The sequence below is a fragment of the Littorina saxatilis genome, linkage group LG13 (genome assembly GCF_037325665.1).
Source record: "Littorina saxatilis isolate snail1 linkage group LG13, US_GU_Lsax_2.0, whole genome shotgun sequence".
Classification (NCBI taxonomy): Eukaryota; Metazoa; Mollusca; class Gastropoda; order Littorinimorpha; family Littorinidae; genus Littorina; species Littorina saxatilis.
In genome coordinates this window covers 7,159,529-7,184,880 of record NC_090257.1, presented here as the reverse complement: position 1 = coordinate 7,184,880, position 25,352 = coordinate 7,159,529, and the positions used below count along the sequence as shown (strand labels likewise).

At 44.2% G+C, this 25,352-nt stretch overlaps 1 protein-coding gene across 1 annotated transcript in view; it reads left to right on the top strand.

The window, feature by feature from the left end:
* LOC138946371 (serine-rich adhesin for platelets-like) overlaps nt 1–19,190 on the top strand; it is a 28,801-nt gene extending 9,611 nt beyond the window's left edge. The window contains exons 2-9 of the mRNA XM_070317947.1: nt 1,975–2,071; nt 2,343–2,452; nt 5,624–5,753; nt 6,895–7,013; nt 7,502–7,637; nt 11,810–11,961; nt 13,384–16,678; nt 18,828–19,190. Of these exons, the coding sequence (XP_070174048.1) occupies nt 1,975–2,071; nt 2,343–2,452; nt 5,624–5,753; nt 6,895–7,013; nt 7,502–7,637; nt 11,810–11,961; nt 13,384–16,678; nt 18,828–18,990 (4,202 nt within the window). The 3' untranslated portion in view covers nt 18,991–19,190. The remainder of the gene's footprint in view (nt 1–1,974; nt 2,072–2,342; nt 2,453–5,623; nt 5,754–6,894; nt 7,014–7,501; nt 7,638–11,809; nt 11,962–13,383; nt 16,679–18,827) is intronic.
* The last annotated feature ends 6,162 nt before the right edge of the window (nt 19,191–25,352 follow it).

Genomic DNA, 25,352 nt, shown 5'->3' with positions numbered 1-25,352 from the left:
GTCGAAATCAATTTAAAAACACTTTCATCTTATTCCTTGTCGGTTCCTGATTCCAAAAACATATAGATATGATATGTTTGGATTAAAAACACGCTCAGAAAGTTAAAACATAGAGAGGTACAGAAAAGCGTGCTATCCTTCTTAGCGCAACTACTACCCCGCTCTTCTTGTCAATTTCACTGCCTTTGCCATGAGCGGTGGACTGACGATGCTGCGAGTATACGGTCTTGCTGAAAAATGGCATTGCGTTCAGTTTCATTCTGTGAGTTCGACAGCTACTTGACTAAATATTGTATTTTCGCCTTACGCGACTTGTTATTCGTTGTACAAGAAAACGATGCAAGCAAACGTAGAGGCCGAAGGCAAAACCCGTAGACAGAGAAGCAAATGTAGTGAGGTGATCAGCTGCTATGAGCGAATGATTGCTTATGCCGGGTTTTGGCCTATACTTATACCCCTGGGCGCGGACTGCATCGAAAGCACCGTCCAGCGGGAATGAAAATCGGCCTGAATACGGCCAGAAACACGGAATCTGTGTTTCTTACACTAGCTTTACCCTCAGTTATTTAAATAAATACATAACCAATCCTAACAAACAATACATCAAATTAAATCTACGACCTTTAACTTTCCATTGCAATAGATAACATTTCGTAAAAACTTATATTTAATTAGTACGATACAAAAACAATGGTCCTATATAGTGAAGGCACTGAACCAACTTCAGTGCAGAAAATTACAAAACTCTCTAAACTGGGATAATGGACAAATTCATAAATCATACACATAAAAAGAAGAACCCTAGACAAACATTATGATATGCGTTACATGGGGGAAAATTATACAGTGACTTAGTACGAAGCGGCAAAGTCCGAAAGTAAATGGAATCGGCTAAATTCCGGCGCGAGTACATGTGTACTTAAATTCTGAATCTTCGCAGAGAAACCAAGCATCACTTATTACAACCAAATAAACAAACTAAAATCATATGCAACATAGGTACGGGATATGTAATAGTGATAAAAATGACAAAACAATAAACAAAAAGACAAAGATAAGTTTGTGAGAATCAATTTCTCTCAAACATACATGAAAACTTTCAAAATCAAAGTGACGCTTTGGTCAGTTCGAAGCGTTATCGTAATTAACACAACAATATACAGCCATATAGCTTAATCACTGACTTTTTTGCAAGCCTAAACATAGTTAGGCCCATAGCAAAGATAAAAGGGACTTTGAAAGATAGAAGTTAGGTAGATATATATAGAAAGGTATTTTATTAGAATTTGCGCCAGCAAGGTGCGCGCGTATCATCGTATCGTCTGCTACGGGGTAGGTGACTCCATTTGTACTGTACAAGGCTGTTTCGCTGTGCGATATTTAGAGTGTTTAGGGTAGCGAAGTGCACTTGGCTACATATAAATATATAGTTCGGAATATTTTCGGAATATCGTACCTCGGCATATTGTCGTTTGGAATATCTTCCCTCGGTATATTGTCGTTTGGAAAATCGTCTCTCGGTATATTGTTAAGAATATCATCCCTCGGCATATTGTAGTCTGTAATAAAATTCTTCGGCATATTGTTTGGGATATCGTCCCTCGGCATATTTTCGTCGTTATAATTTCCGTCGGCATATCGTCCGTCGGTTTTGTGTTTGTCGACATATTATTTTCTGCGTAATCGTCTCTAGGCATATCGTCCTAAGGCATATCGTCGCTGGGCATATCGTCCTTAGGCATATCGTCCCTGTAGGCATATCGTCCTTAGGCATATCGTCACTAGGCATATCGTCTTTAGGCATATCGTCCCTAGGCATATCGTCCCTAGGCATACCGTCCCTAGGCATATCGTCCCAAGGTATATCATCCCTAGGCATTGCTATAGTCGACATACTTGTGTCGGCGTAATCGTCCTACGGCATATGGATCGTCCGTATAATTGTTGTCCTGTATTTTTGTGTGTCTGTCGCAGGCTGTTCTCTGGGGGACAAGAAACAACTGAAGCAGTGTTTGAATCCCATTCATCCTCTGTTGAAACAGCCTGACGTACCCTCCCATGAAACCTGCAGGTATGTTCAGAGTTAAGGGGGGGGGGGGGGGGTGAATGTGTCTGTCTGTCTGTCTGTCTTTTAGTCTTTCTCTTTGCTGGCTGTCTGGCTGGCTGGCTGTTTTTGTCACTGTAATTGCTACCGCAATGTTGAAGTTTGAGAGAGGAAGCGGAAGAAGACAGGACGATGATGATGGATGATGGATGATGGATGATGGATGATGGATGATGATGATGATAATGATAATGATGTTTTGGGTTTTCATTTCCTTGGTGTGTTTTTGTTTTAACAGAACTATTAACGCATTCATCAAGTGCGTGAATAAACGGCTATCAGTGTGCGGAGCGTTTATCAGCAAAACAAGAGTGCTTGAAATCGCCAACGGACTGAAACACAAATATTGTACGTGAGTAAGGGCTTATGGCACACAGCAGACAGACCGACGAACAGAGGGATGGGGGCATGGAGGGGGGAGGGGGGCACGCCTGGTCCAACTGATATGCGATTACTGACTAACTGACTGATTGACACATTGTTTATCTTTCTATTTCGTGTTCCATGGTTACGAATTCTATCTGTAAGCCTTGGAACAGAAGGACTTTAAGGTGGGTCTGTAAGTGTTCTATACTTTTAGGGAAAGGTTAGAATGTTACCATGGTTACGTTTTCTAGCTGTATTCGTTACAACAGGACTACTGCGACGTTGAGGTAGGTCTGGAAGTACTATACTCTGAGGGAAAGGCGGACCGCCTTTAAATGGGGGTAATTTTACAGAGGTTATGAACAGAAAGTCTGAAGAAAAAAAAGGTCTTAGAAATGAGGGTGTCTTAAATTGGGGTGGTGGGGGTCTTAAAAGGGGGGTTCCACTGTATTGTTCTTGGTAGTGGTAGTGGAAGTAGTAGTGGGGCCACATGGAATGTTTGCATAGAGGGAGTGGCAAAAGAGCTTGCTTTGTCCCGGTATTAGCAATGGTAGTAAAAGCAGTTGTTGAACAGTCGAAACTGCCCTGAAGGCAACCTCTCCATAACGACCACCTCTCCTTAACGACCACCTCTCCATAACGACCACCTCTCCATCACGACCACCTGTCCATAACGACCACCTCTCCATAACGACCACCTCTCCATCACGACCACCTGTCCATCACGACCACCTCTCCATCACGACCACCTCTCCATCACGACCACCTCTCCATAACGACCATCTCTCCATAACGACCACCTCTTCATAACGACCACCTCTTCATCACGACCACCTCTCCATTACGACCACCTCTCCATCACGACCACCTCTCCATAACGACCACCTCTTCATCACGACCACCTCTCCCTAACGACCACCTCTCAATAACGACCACCTGTCTATTACGACCACCCCAAACGGATTCCCGACGAGTTTTTGTTTTCTATATAATTCACCTTTCCCCTAGCTGCGACCACGTTTGGTCGGTCCCTTGGTCGCTATAGTCTAGAGTATAGATTAGTTCGACTGCACTATAATTATATATCTTATACAATTATATTTAAAACAATCGGAGAAAATCAGGTCTTAACAAGTCGCGTAAGGCGAAAATACAATATTTAGTCAAGTAGCTGTCGAACTCACAGAACACGTGGAATTGACAAGAAGAGCGGGGTATTCGTTGCGCTGAGAAGGATAGCACGCTTTTCTGTACCTCTCTTTGTTTTAACTTTCTGAGCGTGTTTTTAATCCAAACATATCATATCTATATATTTTTGGAATCAGGAACCGACAAGGAATAAGATGAAAGTGTTTTTAAATTGATTTCGAAAAAAAAAATTTGATAATAATTTTTATATATTTAATTTTCAGAGCTTGTTTTTAATCCGAATATAACATATTTATATGTTTTTGGAATCAGCAAATGATGGAGAATAAGATAAACGTAAATTTGGATCGTTTTATAAATTTTTATTTTTTTTTACAATTTTCCGATTTTTAATGACCTAAGTCATTAATTAATTTTTAAGCCACCAAGCTGAAATGCAATACCGAACCCCGGGCTTCGTTGAAGAGTACTTGACCAAAATTTCAACCAATTTGGTTGAAAAATGAGGGCGTGACAGTGCCGCCTCAACTTTCACGAAAAGCCGGATATGACGTCATCAAAGACATTTATAAAAAAAATGAAAAAAACGTTCGGGGATTTCATACCCAGGAACTCTCATGTCAAATTTCATAAAGATCGGTCCAGTAGTTTAGTCTGAATCGCTCTACACACACACACACACACACACACGCACGCACACACACACATACGCACATACACCACGACCCTCGTTTCGATTCCCCCTCGATGTTAAAATATTTAGTCAAAACTTGACTAAATATAAAAAGGAGGGGGTCTTGAAATGAGGGTCATTTTACAGAAGTTATGAACAGAACGTCTGAGACAATAAGGTCTTAACAAGTCGCGTAAGGCGAAAATACAATATTTAGTCAAGTAGCTGTCGAACTCACAGAATGAAACTGAACGCAATGCCATTTTACTCGTAGCATCGTCAGGCCACCGCTCATGGCAAAGGCAGTGAAATTGACAAGAAGAGCGGGGTAGTAGTTGCGCTAAGAAGGATAGCACGCTTTTCTGTACCTCTCTTTGTTTTAACTTTCTGAGCGTGTTTTTGATCCAAACATATCATATCTATATGTTTTTGGAATCAGGAACCGACAAGGAATAAGATGAAAGTGTTTTTAAATTGATTTGGACAATTTAATTTTGATAATAATTTTTATATATTTAATTTTCAGAGCTTGTTTTTAATCCGAATATAACATATTTATATGTTTTTGGAATTAGCAAATGATGGAAAATAAGATAAACGTAAAGTTGGATCGTTTTATAAATTTTTATTTTTTTTTACAATTTTCCGATTTTTAATGACCAAAGTCATTAATTAATTTTTAAGCCACCAACCTGAAATGCAATACCGAACCCCGGGCTTCGTCGAAGATTACTTGACCAAAATTTGAACCAATTTGGTTGAAAAATGAGGGCGTGACAGTGCCGCCTCAACTTTCACGAAAAGCCGGATATGACGTCATCAAAGACATTTATTAAAAAAAGGAGAAACACGTTCGGGGATATCAATCCCAGGAACTCTCATGTAAAATTTCATAAAGATCGGCCCAGTAGTTTGGTCTGAATCGCTCTACACGCACGCACGCACGCACGCACACACACACACACACATACACCACGACCCTCGTCTCGATTCCCCCTCGATGTTAAAATATTTAGTCAAAACTTGACTAAATATAACAAAACTTGACTAAATATAAAAAGGATATATATATTATATGCAAGACAAGTGCTAACCCTGTATGCGTCCCAGCGTCATATCTAACACAACTTTCTCACGATTTAATCAATAAATATTTCCCTAGTTAATATTTTCTTAATTGATATTTTCTTAATTAATAGAACTAATATTTTCTTCATCAACACTTTCTGGATCAGTATTTTCTTCATCAATATTTTCTTCATCAGTATTTTCTTTATTGATATTTTCTTTATGAATATTTAAATTAATATTTTCGTCTGTGTCACTGCAAGGCCTTCTTCCTACGACAACGACCACATCTGCGCCAAGAACCACACCTCCACCCACGGTACACCAACTGTTCTCCATCTGCCGTGAGAACTTCAAAGGAAGATCCCACAAGACCTTGAAACAGGCGTGCAGGTAAGCGTTATCATTTTCCCAAGGTTTCAAGGCTGGTTTTTTTTCATACATGGCAGATCCTTGTGTTTTCTTAATAATTGTATCTTGATTAAGAAAAAAGCCATTGGTGAATACGGAAAAAAACGGATTTGAGAATATTGGCGGAACTAAAGTGACATTTTCTAAATAAATTTATAGATTTTTTACAAACTTTTGCACTCAATTATTCAAGTTGATAAATAAGAAATAAAAAAAGAGAGTTAATTAGGCGCTTTGCACACACAAGAAGTTCCTTTCATTTGTGTTGTTGTTGTTGTTGTTGTTGTTGTTGTTGTTGTTGTTGTTGTTGTTGTTGTTGTTGTCGGTGTTGTTGTTGTTGTTAAAAATATTTCAAGAATTGTCAAGGATTTAAACAACTGAATTTACTGGGTGATTGCTTGGTGAGAGCTTAATGGTCCATTGTTTGATTGGATCATTTAATTTCATTTTTATTCCAATTAATTTATTAAAAGTCCTCTGTCTAGTCCGTCTCTCTACCCGTCCGTCTGTCCGTCAAATTTGGCGTGAACATGGACATATCTATAACAAAGCCGTGCACGCAATTCCAAAAATTGCTCCCTAATCTCTGGAGTTATAATCTAAAAATAAAAGCGTTTTATAGCTTTATCGCTTATACTGTCAGCCGTTTTCGACCTGAGCGCAGCGCTGTTAATTTGTGGTATGTGTCCGAGTTTGCAGACGCTTTTCTCAATTGCCTACTACTGGTGTATATGCCTTGCCGTGGCGTAGCAGCTTGTGTGCCCTGATGATCCAAAGAGCTATGCTGGCCGGAGCCTTCATAGTGCTCCTGGCAGGTGTAACCACGCCGGACAGGTCTGAGGTGAATGGGGCCAGACTAAGTATACACCCTGGCCCTCCAGGTTGGGGGTTGTGCGAAGGGCTAACAACTCATCCATGGAAAAAAGTACTCGTTACAGAAACGTCAACAAGAGATAAAAGCTCTTGTTGGCGGCCTATGCCCCGGACGGGGTCAAAGGCATAAGTAAGTAGTAAGTTTCTCAAATGCAAAATCTTGTGCAGATCCTTGTTGGTGCACACGATCCTTTAATTAAACGATTAGGAATGTGATTTTAATCTACGCTGCCTATTTACTTTTGTTCAGATCGGCGGGGACTTTCCTCAAGTGTGGACAGTCAGTGTTATGGCCGTACGATTTCTCCGTTGAAACGTTCTACCTACACGCTGAGCTACTGCGGAATCGAGCCGTCTTTTGGACCCATTGTGAGTACAGTGATCTGAGAAAATCAGGTCTTAAAAAAGGAGGGAGTCTTAAAATGGGGCTACATTTACACAGGTTATGAACGGAACATGTGAGAAATCAGGGTCTTAAAAGGGAAGGAGTCTTCAGTCGATGGGTTTAAAAGGGAGGCTGCACTGTATAGACCTTTGGCTGATTGCCCACGGTGCAGTTCGGATCATTGCGACTTTAGAAAACGTTGTTGTTGGTTGGGGGGTAAGAGGGGTTGTCGTTTATGTCGTCGTCGGCGTCGTCGTCGTCGTCTACTAATAACGGAAGAGTGGGAGGAGATTTAAAGGAAAACAGAAACGGGGTGCTAAAATTCAAAACTAACACACTTATTTTCAAATCTATAACTTTAAAATAGTATACGTGAAATAATGTTGAAAACTCTTTTTTTTTTAACAAGGAGTAATGGTTGAAAGTAAGCGCTACATGTTACATATTCCAATCATCAATGTTCTTTACACAGGCACGCGGAGGTCCCTCAGAAGGGCAGGTGTTGGGAGAGGCACGTGTCCCTATGACGTCACGAATCAGCTGACGTCATGTATTAACGTCACCTACTGGCAGTCCGTGGTGGCAGGGGACATCAAAACCTTTTGCAGGTCAGAAAAATATGCATTGTGACAAAAACACGTCCCGATATAAAGCAAGTCTCTCGATCCATGATGAGGAAGAATAAACTGATGAAGACAATCTTCTTCTTCTTGCGTTCGCCGTCACACCATCAGTTTAGTCTGCGAGACGAATGACGTCATGGCTTCCAGGTCTTGTCTGCTCCCATAGAGTTTGGTGCGGAGAGGGACTGATGCTGGCCACACTTTGTCTCTGATTGGTTTGAGTTGGGGGCATGTCATTAAGACATGTTCTGGAGTCTGGTCTTCCAGACCACAGGGACAGGTTGGTGATGGGGTCAGCTTCAGCTTCCTGAACATGTGGGCGTTGAGGCGACAGTGACCAGTTCGTAGTCGCATGATCACTACTTGCTGCCATCGTTCTAGGAGATGATATGCGTCTCTCGTGGATTGTGGTCGCATTGCTGCCTTCACGAGGGTTTTCTTTTCAGCGAAGCTGACCGGGTTGTCTGGTTGTTCCTCCCTGGCTCCGAGTTTGGCGAGCTCATCAGCTGTTGCATTGCCTGGAATTCCGCAGTGTGCTGGAACCCATTGCAGGACTACTCGTCGAGTCTTGGCAAGCCCCTGGAGTTTCTCCATCAGACGAGGAAGTTTGTTTCCTGCAAGGGCTTCCAAGGCAGACAGTGCATCAGAGAGGAAAACAACTTGGGGGCATTTGCTTTCCGAGTCATGAATCATGGAGGCTTCTTGCATGATGGCCTGAACTTCTGCTGCATAGTTTGAGCAGTACTTTCCTGTTGGTATCCCTGCTGTAAAAGTGTGCCCCTCAGGAGATCTGACAAGTACACCTGCTCCTCCATTGGCCACGGCGTTTGTTGCTGAACCGTCTGTATACGCGTGAAACCAGGCGTCTTCAGGGTACCGTTCAGCAATAATGGCGAGTGTTAGGGTGCGCCTGGCAGTGTCGTTCTGGGAATCTCCTGAGGTAACGTAGGGGACTGTGGTGGAGATGTGAAGATTCTTGTAGTCTTCATTCCATGGCTGCGGCAGATCTGAGAAACTGATTGGTAGTGCTGAGGGAGGTACAGAGGCTTGGTGCTCTCTGGCAAGTCTCTTGCTTTCATGTAAGAAGCTGCTGCGCTTGAGGCGGTTCTTTGTCAGGTTATCCATCCTCTTCTTCATCGGATGCGCAGGCAGGCACTTGAATTTCTCTGTCTGAACCATGACCTTGGCGTCTCTCCTCTGACTGAGGGGTTGAATGGCAGCAACTTCTTCCATGGGTTTTATTGGTGTGGATCTCATCGATCCAGTAATGATCCTGAGGGCCTGGTTTTGGACCCTGTCCAGTGTCTGCTGGTGGGTCTTCGCTGCTGTAGACCAAGCTGTAGAGCCATACTCAAGATGGGGCCTGACTGCTCCCTGGTAGACTCGCTTGAGTATCTCTTCGTTTGCTCCCCAGCTGGTTCCGGCTAGCTTCCGCATGATGGCAAGCTTGCGCCTGGCCTTTGCTTCAGCATTGTGGATGTGGGGTTTCCAGGTCTGCTTCTTGTCAAAAGTGACACCAAGATATGTTGCCTCGTCATCACTTCTCAAGGGTGTGTCACCAAGCTTGATGGTTCCAATCTTTTGTTTTGAGGATAATGTGAAGAGTGTTGTGGAGGACTTTTCCTTGTTGATGGCAACACACCATTCATCTGCCCATGCCGCCAGCCGGTCAACTGCCAGTTGCAACCTGTAAGTGGCAGTTGTGGCGTATTCCTCCTTGCACCACATCACCAAATCATCAGCATATAATGCAGCGTGGATACCTTTGGGAAGAATTTGTACAAGGTCGTTGATGAAGACCAAGAAGAGTGTAGGAGAGAGGACTCCTCCTTGTGGGACACCATGTCGCGGTAGTATTTTCTTGCCGACTCGATCGTTGACTGAGATTCTTGCTCTGCGGTTGTGAAGATAGGATCTGATCCATCGCAGCATGTTGCTTGCGATTCCACATCTCTGCAGTTTCACGAGGAGGCCATCAGTCCAGACCTTGTCAAAGGCTTTCTGTAGATCAATCCAAGTGGCGAAGAGGACCTTCTGTTCCTGGAATGCATCTTCTATTTCTTGGGAGAGATAGGTTGCCTGGTCTTCTGTGCTGTGAAACTGTCTGAAGCCTGCCTGTTCAGGAGCCAGGATGTTCTCAGTCTCTAGATACAAAAGCAGGCGCTGGTTGACCATCCTCTCTAGGGTCTTCACAGTGCAGCTGGTCAAGCTGATTGGTTTGTAACTAGCAGGCTGCTTCTTGTCCTTTCCTTTATTATGGATAGGAATCATGATGGCCTCTCGCCAGACTTGTGCCAATTTGCCTGTGTCCCAGCTGAGATTGAAGACCTCCAGTAGTTTCAGGACAGCTGTGTTGCCTAGGTGCTTCAGCATCTCGTTCGTGATCCCATCTGGCCCTGGGGATTTCCTGGTGTTTAGTTTCCTCAAGGCAATTTGTAGCTCATGAAGAGTGAAGGGTTGCTTCATGGGTTCCACATCTGTGTGGTGTTGTGGCCGCTCTCTCTGTTCTCTTCTTGCTTCTCTTTGTTGGACAGGACTGACATGTACATTGCTCTCGTCTGCATAGTTGTCAGCAAGACGGTTAGCTGCTCGTCTCCCTGTCAGCATCTCTCCGTTCTCTTCTTGCTTCTCTTTGTTGGACAGGACTGACATGTACATTGCTCTCGTCTGCAGAGTTGTCAGCAAGACGGTTAGCTGCTCGTCTCCCTGTCAGCATCTCTCCGTTCTCTTCTTGCTTCTCTTTGTTGGACAGGACTGACATGTACATTGCTCTCGTCTGCAGAGTTGTCAGCAAGACGGTTAGCTGCTCGTCTCCCTGTCAGCATCTCTCTGTTCTCTTCTTGCTTCTCTTTGTTGGACAGGACTGACATGTACATTGCTCTCGTCTGCATAGTTGTCAGCAAGACGGTTAGCTGCTCGTCTCCCTGTCAGCATCTCTCCGTTCTCTTCCAGTGTTAACATGAAGACAATGAATCCGATGATACATATAGACTCTAACTAGTTTCTGAAATGTCTGAGTGTCCTAGCCAAGATGTGTCATCATCAGGGGCGGATTAGGGGTGGTACGTGTTACAGGGGTTCCGGACCTCCCCCCTCCCCCCCCCCCCCCCCCCCCCCGGCTGTCAAAAAAAAATTGTTCTTATTTAATACTAACTTTAAAAGAAATAATGAGTGGCTGCTGACACCAGTTGAACATGTTTAAAATCAAGGATAAGCCACAAATTGTTTATAAAATAGCAACAATTCTTCAGCTTCAGGGGGGATTCGCCCCCCAGACCCCCCAACGGGGCTTTGCTCCTGTACCCCAGTCGACCCCCCCCCCCCCCCCCCGGCTTAACTGCACCGCCCCTGATCATTCACCGAGGCTGCAGGGCATGTCTAACTGTTTCTGGAACTTGTTCGACCTCCCGTCTGGAATTTTCATATCATCAATATCATATTTTTCATCAGCACATCGTGGACCCTTTTGGACCATCTGAGCCGCCTCCGTTACAACGGCACTTTTGAGCCTTCAAGGCAGAATTCGACGGATTTGACCTTAAAAAATTACCGTCACCTGGGTTAAATACAGTTAAGAACTGAAACGATTGCTCTGAAATAAAATATATGGTTTTCCTCTTCGTGCTGACGCAATAATGTTGTGTGCGATGCGTACTGATCGCACAATATTAGGTCCGATATCACAACCGAAGGAGCAAAACCTTGACAATATTTAGCGTCTACACTAAAACTGCTCAATTCAGCACAACATTGTTACTGTTATTGTGTATTTAAAGGTGTTGTACATTGCAACCATGTTGTTTTAACTTTGTCGCCCTATGCGTTTACGTTAACGCCCTGTGGGTGATCACAGTAGGTAAGTGTAAGTGTGTGACCTGGGCAACATATGCCATCATGTCCCGAGACCGCAGCACTTGTCATTTTCTCTCTGGAACTTTCGTTCCAACTTTGTCTTTCTGTCACCAGAACGAGCCAACAGGTGTCAAGGCTGTTCCATTTTGTGGATTTGCTATGCGTCTTTCATAATCATCAAAGTCTTGTTTTCACCAGAACGGTGCCAGAGTTTCTGCCATGCCTGAGTGACCTACCCAACGAGTGATATCCGGGTCAGCATTTCTCTGCTACTGTCATATTACCTGAGTCTTTTCTTTCCTCAGAACGGTACCAGAGTTTCTGCCATGCCTGAGTGACCTAGCCAACGGGTGCCACCATGTCCCAAGGCTGCAGCCCATGTCTGATTTCCTCTGGAACTCGTTTGATCTCCTGTCTGACCAGTGCAGTCAGTTCGGCGAGGTCAAGACGGATCTGGGTAGGTGTTACTCATTACTCAGTAGTTTTGTGTGTAAGTGTGCGGTTTTTTAATTTTTTTTTTTTAATTTTGGGAGAGTGGGGTGTCATTTTGGCCCATTACAATTGATACTTAAAACATCAACAAAACATCGGCCGGGGAAGTGTTCCTAAGAACTTTCGCACAAAGTATCTCTAGTGTGTTGGTAACATATTCTGAAAGTTTCAAGGCAATCCAATAAGTCATTGCTAAAGTACAGCGTTTTTTGTCATGATACCCCTAAACAATGACACAAAAAGTCCCGTTTTTGACCGCTCTTGCGATCGACACCCGCATCAGTAGGAATAGCATAGCACACAAAATATGCAAGGTAGCTAAACAAAACAATCTGTTCAGGGTAGATAATCGATTTGACTTTCTTCTCGTATATTTAAATAAAAAGAAAACACACCAGTAACCAGGTTAGGTACGTTTATATCTATAATCAATATTTCGGAACGTTACTGCCTTCTTCGGGATGGTAAGCTTATCGTATGTCAAAGTTGCTAACTTTTCCCTATTGTGATTGTTTGTCGATCTTTCATTTGGCCCTTCCGTTTTTTTTCTGGTCGATTTCGAGGGTACCCTTATTTGAGCGGCGGTCACGTGATCCCTGTAAAAGAAATCTCTAATCCAAAAGGTGATCCTGATAGTAAAGTGAACGGCCTTGACTGAAATATAACGTTTGAATGAAATGACTCTGGAACTAAATGCTTTAATTTGGGTTGGAAATTTGTTGCAAATTTTTTTGGGGCCAAGTTTATACTCATTGGAATTCACGATTCGTTACAATGATTGCTGGCCCGCCGTGATCACCGGCAACGTGTTTTCACCGAGGTCACGTGGCTCTCGCTTGAGGTCATGCGAGTTGAGGAAAACACACGTGCTTAGCAATCACTGCAAATTATCGGGAAACAATCGGCGGCAATTCGTGGCTCCGATGTACATATTTTCAAAAGAAAAGAGTATCATATCGGGCGCACACTGCATAACATTCACAACATAGTTGATTGTCCATCGCGATGACAGGTAAACGTCGGCCAGTAGCGAGTTATTTCCGCAAAACATAGGGGTTTTTGAAATAAATATTGACTTAACTTGACTTTATTGATTCATTTAACATGAACAAACCCGGCCTGGAAGAGGAAACTGAAAGACCTGTAGTGCGCGTTATGGTATTTGTATGTGTGTGTGTGTGTGTGTGTGTGTGTGTGTGTGTGTGTGTGTGTGTGTGTGTGTGTGTGTGCTTGTGCGCGCGGGTGCGTGCGTGTGTGTGTGTGTGTGTGTGTGTGTGTTTGCGGTGCGATCGTGTGCGTGCGCGCGCGCGTGCGTGCGTGCGTGTGTGTGTGTGTGTGTGTGTGTGTGTATTTTCATTTAAGTATTTATCTTCTTTTTTGTGTGCAGATTACGACTATGATAATTACTCCGAGAACCGACCAGGAGCGCATTTACAAACTCAAAACACAAAGCAAAGTAACTTGGGCAAGAGCACACCAAAGAAGCCAGTGCCCAAGCCATCCAAACCACTGCACACAACGTCGGTCAAACCTAAAGCTTCACCGCATCCACAGACACCTGCATCTAAGTCTTTGAAAGCGTTACCATCCCAGCCGTTGAATCCGTCAACAACCAAGTCATCGAAAGCGTTACCTTCCCAGTCGTTGGATCCGTTGAAAACCGCGTCTTCGAAGCCGTTACAATCACAATCTGCAAAACCGTCGGATTCCTTGAAGCCATCTCCGACCCAAATTGTGAAGCCTTCATTGCCTCCAAAGAGTCACTCGAAACAGACACAGCGAAGACCGGGAAATGAGCTTGATCGCAAGAAGACGCCGTCTATTTCAAACAAGCAGAAAGCTACCACGGTAAGAGAAAGACATTCTGTTAGCACATCAAGTCATGCCAAAGCCGCCTCCCGCAAATCAGAGAAAGGCTACACGTCTTCGTCAAACAACAAAGAGGACTCAGTTTCAAATTCCAGAACCACAGAGTTCGAGAACAGGGATGCGCAAGAAACAGAAGACAGCAACCCTGATACAGGACAAACATCATCTTCTGAGAAAGACAGCAGTTTCAATAAGGTGCCTTTAAATCCGAAAGGGCCTCCTGACACTTCTTTCAGGTCAGGACGAAATGAGCAGGATTCCGTGACTCATGAAAAAAGCAGCCAGCGTTCTTCTTCTTCTGGAAACAGCGTCGCTTCATCAGAAATTGAAGCCACGCTAGACAGCAACGAGACCTCTAAATTCCGCCCAGAAGAAAACGGTGACGATAGAAACACTGAAGAACGAACTGTCGGCTTGGACAGATCCGTGGGAATCCGACAGAAAGGGCGTGAAAAGGGAAAAGGTGTCAGAACAAACGCAACGCGTCAGCAGCTGCTGAAGACTTCTGTCCAACACGACCATGAAAACTCACCCTCCTCCGCAAAGCATGACCTTCAAGCTTCAGTTCCAGAGTCTACCTCTGAACCATTGGCTGAACTACCCAGCACTAGCGTCTTTTTGTCGGTAAAACCAGGTACTTCAAAAGATGCAACAGCAACAGACAACGGACACAAATCCCCCCTCTTGCATATGTTAACTGCGAGAGTGCAGACATCAGTTGTCTCATCGTCTTCTGGAACAAGAAAAACGGTGCAGCCAACAGCACCAACGCCCGTCTCGTCGTCGACAAAGACAAACACATATTCTGTAGGCGGACATTTTGGTGCGCCCAAAATAGTTTCAGAGGCCAAGGATATAATAAACACAACTAAGCATCAGCAGAGTTTGGACGTAAGGCCGACGCTTTCTGGACGAGGCTTAAACTTACCAACAAAACCCTCCTCCTCGGAGTCGGTAAGCTCAACAAAGAACGTAACAACAGAGGCCAATTCGAATGCAAATTCATATTCCTTGAAATCAAATTCTGTACCCGGAACGTCAGATGAAGAACCGAAAAAGGAAGTCACTTTTAACCCACCTAACGTTCGGCCATTTACTGGCGTCGAAGAGTTTGAGGCTACCAAGCTAACGCTGGCAGTAGAGACCACGGCTGGTGTCGGATCAGGGAATCTCCAGGCAATAACGAGTCCAAAGGGAAGCTCAGATAATGACAACCAAGATGCTTCGCGGGTTACTTCCAATGTTACAACCACATCTGCCACTCCATTTTTGTCGGGGAAATCCACAGTTGACAGGCATTCGCTGAGTTCAACGAATAACAGGCTTCAGCTCAAAAACACCCAGACAGGCTACTCTGATAAAATGACCTCGTCAACCTCTTCTGAACCCAGCGGCGTTCACACAGGTTCTCCAGAAACTTCTCAACGAAAGAACTTGCCTGTCTCTCCGTATCAAGAACCTCCGACTCAGACTCCTCTCGATCCTCAGATTGAGACAAACGAGCAGACGACATCTTTGGGCAAAACAGCAGAAACCACGAGACTTCAAAATTCAGGCTCGCTAAACGCAAACACCACCGAAAAAGAAAATGCTTTTACTGAGACCGAGTCGTGGGACTTATCTCATACTGATAACCCAACAACAGTAAGCAGCATGCAGCAGAAGACAGTGCTTGAAAGCAAAACGAGGAACACGTTGAACACCAGCAGCGAGATAAGTATAATCGAGAAAGATGGGGTGCCGCCAGGCTCAGAAGGCGTAGAACAGAACCAGTCTACGGAGGAAGAAGTAGACGAAGGCTTTGGTGAACAGAGCAAGGGCAGCAAGATACAGCTGAACACCAAACCAGTTGGAAATACCGAGGACGGAAGACTGTACAGTTCAAATCAGACCAGCACCAAAGCGATTACAGATGAAAACGCTGTAGTGGACACCAAGGCACAACCAAACACACAACCAACTGAAAACATAGAGGAACGAAGACAGTACACTGAAACTCAACCCAGCACAAAGGCAAATCCAGGCACAGATGGAGCATCGGGTACAAAGACACGACTGAACACACAGCCAGCTGACAACAACGAGGAACGAAGTCAGTACATTGCAACAAACCAAACCAACACCAAATCAAAGTCAGACGCAGTATCGGAGAATACGGACGTTTCAATGAGTCAGAAAAAAACCCAAGCGAAGACAGACTATGTTCAGAAAACCACAGAGACTCAGACTAAAACTAACACAGCCGACTACTTGCCCCCCACTAACGGGCTAGATGTCGATGCAGCAATAGACCCCACTACAGCAAGGACAGACAACGCAATCACCGGATCTGTAAGCATGAACGAGCCAGCCAGATCCGTGCACACAGACCCAAACGTTAACGCAACTCCGCCAACCAAGCCTCCCTCGACAAGAGCAAACAAAGGCCTTCACACAGAAGCAGATGCTCGTGAAAACACGGGCACTACGACTAAGAGCAGACATACAGTCGACCCAAAAATGGCAAAGACGGACGCTGAAACATCATCGACTACAAAGTCTGACGATAACACAAAAAAGCTCCTGTCGAAGATTAAACCGGGAGCGGAAGAAGACTCGCCGGAAGTGGAGAGTTTCACCAAGATCACTGCGAGGCTGACCGAGCCAAAGAGTAAGAAGAACACCATCACTGAATCGTGGACTCCGACGTACGACGGAAGCCAGCAACCGATTCCATGGGGGAGGGATTGCTCTCGGCCCTGGGAAGGATGGCGCTTTTGTACAGCTATTATGCTACGTGCTCCTCCATTGGGCAACTCGGGTAACCAGTGCAGGTAAGGGTTTCTTTTTGTTTTTCTTTGCCTTTTCTTTCTTTTTTATTTTTTTTTTTATTATTTGCCTTTTCTTTTTTTCTGTCTTTTTTTCTTTTTATTGTAAAGGCATATGTACGCGCTCCCGTGTTTACAAAGTGTAGTTTGCCCATAATCGATGTCAAACGCACCATAAGACCATGTAATGACGATATGTCGCCATGCGCGGACCATATACATGCATTACAGCTTGTTTTAGAGTCTCAAAAACTTTGGATGTAAACAAAGACGCGGAGTTATTTCCCTTGCGTCAACGCTACCTCTGTTGGCAAATCTATAAATAGGACGATCCAGATCAAAATGAAAATTAACATATCTCAACATTGAAGGGGTCCTAGACCACAATATTTTGCAGGGAACTTAATTTAGCATGTCTCCAGCTGTTGGTAAAGCAATTAGCGTGTATAGTCATCGAGTACATATGGCTTTAAGGTGGGGGGCATATCTGCTTTTGTATTGGTCTTTTTTTCCTCACTCATATCAAATAATAAATGTATATCAATCAATGTAAATCAATCAATATTTCTTAACCTCAATTCAAAATCAAACATGTCGTTTATATCAATTGGTGTACCATACCGATATTAACTAATACACATTTTTGCGATAATTATCAAATAAGTTATGTAAAATACCATTTTCACCTGCAAAAAGTTTCACATGGTGGAAATTCTAACAAGGCTATTTTTGCTGTCAAGCTTTTAAAAACGCCAAATTTTCTAATTTCTCTATGAACCGCGTTCAACCAAATCCTATATGGATCTTCTGACAATAAAAAAATAAATGTTCTATATAATATATTTCATTATTACAATAAAATTATGTACAATATACATGTTCAACAACTCCCAATTTCAACAAAATTATATTACTGGGATAAATGTTATGCCAAATTTTCCAATGTAATTCTCTCAATCTTGTTTCAGGAGAAACTTTTTGAACAATAAGCCATTGCCAGGGGGTAATTTCTATGGTCGTCTTGCCCTAAAGGCAACGTTGAACTTGAGAGTTGTAAATTCAGACCTCACAATCCAGAGTCATTATTGACTTGTTGTATGTATTCAAGTCCCTTCCATCAATCCAAAAATTATGTATTGCCCCTGTCACACTAGGGCTGCGTCCTCACGGCGTTCCCGCGGCGTCCAAGAAAAAGGAAGAACGCCGAGGTGCGCGCAGTTAGGTCTCCTACAGCGCCGGAGCAACGCGGTGGCATCTCCATTTGACGTGGTGGGGTCGCCAAGAACGCCATGCAACGGCACGCACTTTGAGCAATAGGGTCGCCGTAGCAGCGCAGTAAGGCCACAAGAGCTCCTTTGGCGCGCAGTACGGATGCAGTGGTAGTCTGCGGCGCTTGCACGGAGACCTCACGGAGATGTCACTGCGCTTCTACCGCGTCCATCAGCGTTTGGAGGGCGTTTGCACGGAGACCTCACGGAGACGTCACGGAGTCATTGGGGATGTCACTGCGCTTCTACCGCGTCCATCAGCGTTTGGAGGGCGTTTGCACGGAGACCTCACGGAGACGTCACGGAGTCATTGGGGATGTCACTGCGCTTCTACCGCGTCCATCAGCGTTTGCAGGGCGTTCACATGAAGTTGCGAGTGCGTTGTGAGCCAACCCCATAACGCAGAGTACACTCCCCTGTCGTATACATGCACTTCCGATTAATCGACACGCCGTGGACGCGCAGTGACAACTCCTAGCACGCCTTGACAGCGCAGTCAATCGCAGAATTTTCCTGCGATCCCACGGCGCTCTGAAAAATTGTACAACGCCGTGCCAACGCCGTGCCAACTCCGTGAGGACGCAGCCCTAGTATGACACTGACAGGGGTTTATCGTTACAGTTCATCCCATAAAAATGTATTCTACGTTACAGCAAAGGCCGTGCAACATCAGATTGTTTTTGTTTCTTTGCCGTACTCTTATCATCAACAGCTCTGCGTTCCTATCGCAAAGTGGTGTCGAATGGCAAATTCGCTTCGCGACCAGAAATTAAAGCCGGAGTGTATACAAGATCCTGACCCCTGTATACACTCCGAGTGCGTTTAGCCAGTGCGTTCCTGAATTTACAACGCTGATGTTCAACATAACCACTTTTACCTCTGTGCAGGAGTCTGCAGCACTACATCGTCTGTCTGACAGAGCTGTGGAGCGCTTGTCGGGAGATGCCAGACTTCTACACTATCCCTGAAACTGTCGGCTACATCGTCAGTGTCTTTGGGGACAAGTGCCCCTCCTACCGCATCCCTCCGCTGCTGGCCAAGGGCAATTAGAGCGGAACCGCGAGCGTTGAATTGTGGCATTGCATGTGTGTACATTTCATGCATGAATGTACATTGTACATTGTCAAGTATACTAGACTCAAGAGCAAGGCCAAGGGGCCACGGCAAACTAATTCTTCTTTGAGTTCGTGTCCTAATTGTTTGCTTTTTTGTTTCATGATGCTTGAATTGAATAAATAAATACAAATCTGTCTGAAACGGGTTGAAGGGATTTTCTGGCGAATTTGACGAACTTTGGGAATCCAGACGCACACGGCGAATTTGACGAACCTTGGGAATCCAGACGCACACGGCGAATTTGACGAACCTTGGGAATCCAGACGCACACGGCGAATTTGACGAACCTTGGGAATCCAGACGCACACGGCATAATTCTCTCAAAAACGCAAAAAAGTATGGTAGTTATTTCAATCGAAGTGAGTGTATGCGCTTCAGGGTGCTGCTTCTCTCTGTTGCTGGAAACAACAAGTAGTAGTAGTAATATTGATATTAACAGTCCTACGGGTTTTTTTTGCCATTAAGGACTTGAGTGTTTGTCCGCTTAAAAAAAAAAGAAAAAAAAAGAGGAGGGCAGGGGGTGACGTTGAGACGATGATGCTCTGTGGAATTCGTTAAAATGAAAAGTAGTTAATATGTTTCTTAGTAAGAATTATAAGTCTGTATTCTATATCCTGAAGAACGGGTTTGTAAAATGATTTTTATTCAAAACGAGTTAAAAGGTAGAACCTTTCAGGATCACCAATAAAAGCAAATAGATGAGCACGTAAGAAGAACACGAACAATAAATCTCAAAACTTCTTTAAAATAAAAAGGATTAAGATGTAAGCCACGAAGGCCGTGGTAAAGAAATATGTACAGTTTGGCGACTAGCGCTTCCGTAATATGATTTGTAATTCATAAGCCACTGCTTTGCTGCTAGTGCATGCTCCGCCGGAGAATATTAAAGAAGAATATGTAGGTGGGTGGGGGGAGGGACATAAGTCACCAGCCGAACCCCAAGCAGGGCCGGACCAAGTTCATTTGAGGGGGGAGGGGGGGTTCCAACTGAAGGCGGGGGTCCAAAGTCCACATTTTTTTTCTCTTGAGAGGTACATTGGATGGCCAGGGGGGGGGGGGGGTCCGGAACCCCAGGACCCCCCCCCCCCCCCCCCAGATCCGGCCCTGCCAAGCCTCAGAAAAGGCAGGAATGTCATGGTAATAAGTGATAGGAGAGAGACTAAGGATACAGGGGGCAGTTTCTTAATAACTAGAGTAATGCAGTGGACTAAAGGGAGGGGACAACCACAGCCATGGCATACAAGGGGCAGTACGCGGAAGCCTCACCTCTCTCCTCTGCACCGTGGGGTCAATGGTAACTGACGAGTCGAACGTGCTCTGCTTAGGCCAAAAAAAAGAGGTCTGTTTACGGTAACATAGGCCAAAAAAATAGGGTCGGTAGGTCGGGATTTTTTTTTTTCTCCAAAAAACCATATTTTTACGTTATTTTGCAAAAAAACAAGATTTTTTTTTCCCCCCAAATGCCAAAAAAAGTCTAGGGTCGCGCGAAAAAAATAGGGTCGGTCGGGTTACCGTAAACAGACTATTTTTTTTTTTTGGGGGGGGGGGGGGCCTTAGAGCCTAGGGTGAGGATACGCCTAGAAGTATACAAGATCTCTCTTTATATCTAAAGTTAAGTAGTCGTTAAGAAGCGCGCCCTATAAAGCAAGACTGCCAGCGCCCTCTGTCATTCAGTCTATGACGCAACCCCCTTGTTTTTACCGTCATCATTGACACAAACAAGGGAAGTAACTTAGTTAAAATAACCCTCACAATAGTGCTCTTCCTTTGCCTTTTTTTGTTGTTGTAGATAATAATGTAAAACACTTGCTTTTGCAAAGTTAAGGCGGCAGTATTAATAACGCGGAATTTTATGGTATCACGTTGATATATATATCTTTATTTGGCCTCATCATAATTCAGACGACTTTTTCTTGTTTTTTGCCGAGACAGTGAGGAAAACCCTTATATAAATCGGGTAAACTTGTCTTGACCTCTTGCTCTAGATATGACCCAACGTCATTCAACTTTGCACAACGCGCTTCACGTGTAAATGGTCGTGGTTAGGGGCAAATTACACCTGCGCGGAGTCAGCGGCGCTGCATGCTGCGATACTCAGGGATTATGACGAGTACTTGGCCTGGTTTTTTTTCACGCAGCGTGTAGCGGGCTGTGAAAAACAAATTACCTCAATAATCTACAGTGCGTTGTCCGGCTGTGCCGCTGACTCTGCGCAGGTATAATTTGCCCCTTATTTCCACAGACCTGTCCACGCATTTGCTTGGGACAAAAGCATCGTGTTTCACTTGGAAGTGAACTAAAATTCAACTGCCTGTTTTCTTTCTGTGAAGAGTTGGAACTTTTTCCTTTATTTGGTGTTTAACGTCGTTTTCAACCACGAAGGTTATATCGCGACGGGGAAAGGGGGGTGGGGGGTGGGATAGAGCTACTTATCAATTGTTTCTTGTTTACAAAAGCACTAATCAAAAAATTGCTCCAGGGGCTTGCAACGTAGTACAATATATTACCTTACTGGGAGAATGCAAGTTTCCAATACAAAGGACTTAACATGTCTTACATACTGCTTGACTAAAATCTTTACAAAAATTGACTATATTCTATGCAAGAAACACTTAACAAGGGTAAAACGAGAAACAGAATCCGTTAGTCGCCTCTTACGACATGCTGGGGAGCATCGGGTAAATTCTTCCCCCTAACACGCGGGGGGTAGAGATGGAACTGCTGCTGAATCAAGTCAGCAGGCGTCATTCACGATAATAATTCATCAAAGAATCTCCACAGAACCCAGATTTTGGTATTTCAGGTGAAATAATGTTCGAATCACACGTTAAAGCTTGCTTGGGCAGATTATGTGGTGGTGAACACTGATCGCTTATCATACGAAAAGAAGTGTAAAAGCACAGGGTGACCCCGAAAAAATGCAACTCACTAAAATGCTAATAACTTCAGAATTTGTTCAGTGAATTACTTCAAATTTGGGGTACATTGGCTTGGAATATGGGATAAAACGTCCACATAGTTTGTATGTTATATGGTCTGGCTTCTATGCCCTTTCGAGCAAAATTCAAAACTCGGGGATAGACTCACAAGTACAAAGTTTGACACTGAGTGGTTGCCGCACTGTCCGGATTTTAGCCCTCCAGATTTTAACCTGTTGCTTTTTCTGAAGGGCCTTGTATACACAAACTATTTGCAGACAGTACATGAGTTAAAACAGCAGTTACAGTGAGTTTTGAGGGTTTAAGTCAGATGAGTGTGATTACTGCACAGTGTCAAACCTCGCAATGTTGAGGTGGCAATCTCGGAATTGAAAACAATAGTTTTTAAAATGCGTAAAAATCAAACCATTTGACCATTATGATTGAAACTTATGAAATTAGCTTCCCACATCGCATGCTAATGTACATCAAATATGAAGTAATTCGTTGAACACATGTGGGAGCTATTAGCATTTAAGTAGGTGGCACATGATTTATTTTACCCTTCATCGGTTGCCTTCTATTTCGGAACATGGATATTAATTTGACAGACGGCTCATGCTTTTCATGCGTGAAATCAGGCAAAATAAAGCCGTGAGATTATTGCGTTTGGCAACCAAAGCTGCGTCCTATTCAATGGTGGCCAGTACAGCTGCAGGTGGCGTGATTACAGTGGGCCCAGGTATATAGCGAGCCGTGCCAGTTTTAATTAAGACTTGCCAGCAGAGATATTGCAAGTCGCTTGACCCTGGGGTTCCTGCGGCGCAATCTGAAGATCTCATCAAGATCCGTGAAAGAGCAGGCGTACAAGGCCTTTGTCAGGCCTATCCTGGAGTACGCCTCGTCAGTATGGGACCCGCACACCCAGAAGAACATCGACAAGCTGGAGGCCGTCCAGAGACGAGCTGCCCGATTCGTCTGCAACCGCTACCACAACACGTCAAGTGTCAGCCGGATGCTGGACTCCCTTGGGTGGCAGTCTCTGGAGGAGCGCAGGAAGCTTGCCCGCCTATCGATGCTCTACAAGATCACGAACAGCATCGTCCACTGTCCGGGCATCAAGTCGAAGCTGGCCCCTTTACCACCACGCCAGCGAAGAGGCCATTGCCAGCAGTTCGGCGGCCTCATCACCTGCCGCACTCAGTATCGGAGTGCCGCTTTTCTACCCAGCACAGTGAAGGACTGGAACTCTCTACCAGCAGCTGTCGTCGAGGCCCGCACTGTCGACACCTTTGTGTCGCGCGCCTCGCACTAAACCAGCAGCCACTGTGACTCATGTCCCCTCCCCCCCATACTCCCCAACCTGTGAATTTTAATGGACTTTTGGATGCTGGAAACGCTGCTTTATTGGACTTGCGCAACATCCCATCAAGTGCCGAAATAATCACTACTGTTGATTGTGGGCAGTAATGGAAAGACAAGACAAGACCGACTGCACTATATCAGTATATGACACCATTTCACACACTAACGGACAATCATTTCTCTCTGTCTCTCTGTCTGAATGTCTATCTGTCTGTCTGTCTGTCTGTCTGTCTGTCTGTCTGTCTGTCTGTCTGTCTGTCTGTCTGTCTGTCTGTCTGTCTCTCTCTCCAGGGGCGGACGAGGGGGGGGGGCACAGGGGGCACGTGCCCCCCCCCCCGAAAAAAAAAAAAAAAAAAAGAAGAAGAAAAAAAAAGATTTTTTTATGCTGATTCTATGACCATTTCTAAGTTCAAATGGCACCAGATGGCACCATTTTGATTCTTTGGGCCAAAAAAATTTCCGGGGGGGCCTTGCCCCCGGACCCCCCTAGCAAATTCGGGCGCTTTGCGCCCATCACATTCACTTTCGATTCAAAGTGCCCCCCCCCCCCCCCCCCTTACAAAGCAACTGATCCGCCCCTGCTCTCTCTCTCTCTCTCTCTCTCTCTCTCTCTCTCTCTCTCTCTCTCTCTCTCTCTCTCTCTCTCTCTCTCTCTCTCTCTCTCTCTCTTTAAAAAGACTCAATTCCCTGCATCGCCGAGCTGCAAAACTTATTCTGCATGATTTGAATAGGTCCACGGATGATAAACTAAAGCTCTTGAATTTCCTCCCCTTGAAAGATCAGTTGACGTTAAACAAGGCTGTGTTCATGTATAAAATTCTAAATGACGACTGTCCTAAATATTTGCAATCACATTTCAAACATGCCACAAAAAGATATGGGTCCCAAAAAATCATCCCTCCTATACCTCGCATAGACCTCTACAAATCGAGTTTAGCCTTCTCGGGAGCGTTTCTCTGGAACTCCTTACCCCAACAGATAAGAAATGCAACTTCAGTGAAAATGTTTAAGAGACAGTCACGTTCACACATCATTCGTGAATGAAATGTCTTGTTCGATTGTTATTTTGTTAAACATTTTGTACTAATGTTAACGGATGTGTAGCTGATCGGAGCAACTTATTCCTAAATGAAAGGTATAACTATGTCAATGTAATTTTGTAATTGTTTGAGTTCTCCTTATGTAATTCCTTAAATGCACATTGTGTTGCATTCTGTACAATGTATTTCTGTATTTTATATGATTGAATTTATATTTGTAATGTGCGTCTGTCTTTATGTGTTGTATAAAGGACAGGTTGGAAGAATAGGCTTTGCCTAAAACCTTTATCCTTTTGTAATAAAGTTCTGAGTCTGAGTCTGAGTCTGAGTCTCTCCAAGTCTCGAGTAAACTGTGACACCCACACCCATTCACACACAGTCAGACACACAGAAAAACACATAGACAAACTGACAGACAGACAGACAGACAGACAGACAGACAAAAAGACAAAAAGACAAAAAGACAGACATACACAAACAAACACACACACTCACACAGGAGTGGACAATACGCGGCGATGTTCAAGCAAGGGAGGCAATTTAAATATAACAAATGCTGAGAACTGCTTTGGTTATTTCCCTTCAACCAATGAAGTGATGCAAAGATAAAACTGGATCTTGAAGTAAATTTGTTATATCGCAAACATATAACAAAACAAAAACAAACAAACAAAGTCTGGTGAGGGTATGCCTGTGGCAGATCATAGATATATATTTTGTTAGTAGTATTTTGAAGCAATTGTGGTTTTTGTTTTATTATACATGTACGTACTAGTTAGCAATAGTGTTCAGATTTCTGTTGAGGCCCATGAACAATTTTGAGAGAGTTTCTTTACGTAATTTATAATCAATTATTTAGTGGCAACAAATCAAGCGCAAGAAACTTAGGAGTTACAATCAGTCAGACGCAATATCAGGGGAATTAACTTCGAGGAATAAAGAACGAACCGGAAGTTAAAGAAGGGGAGGGTGG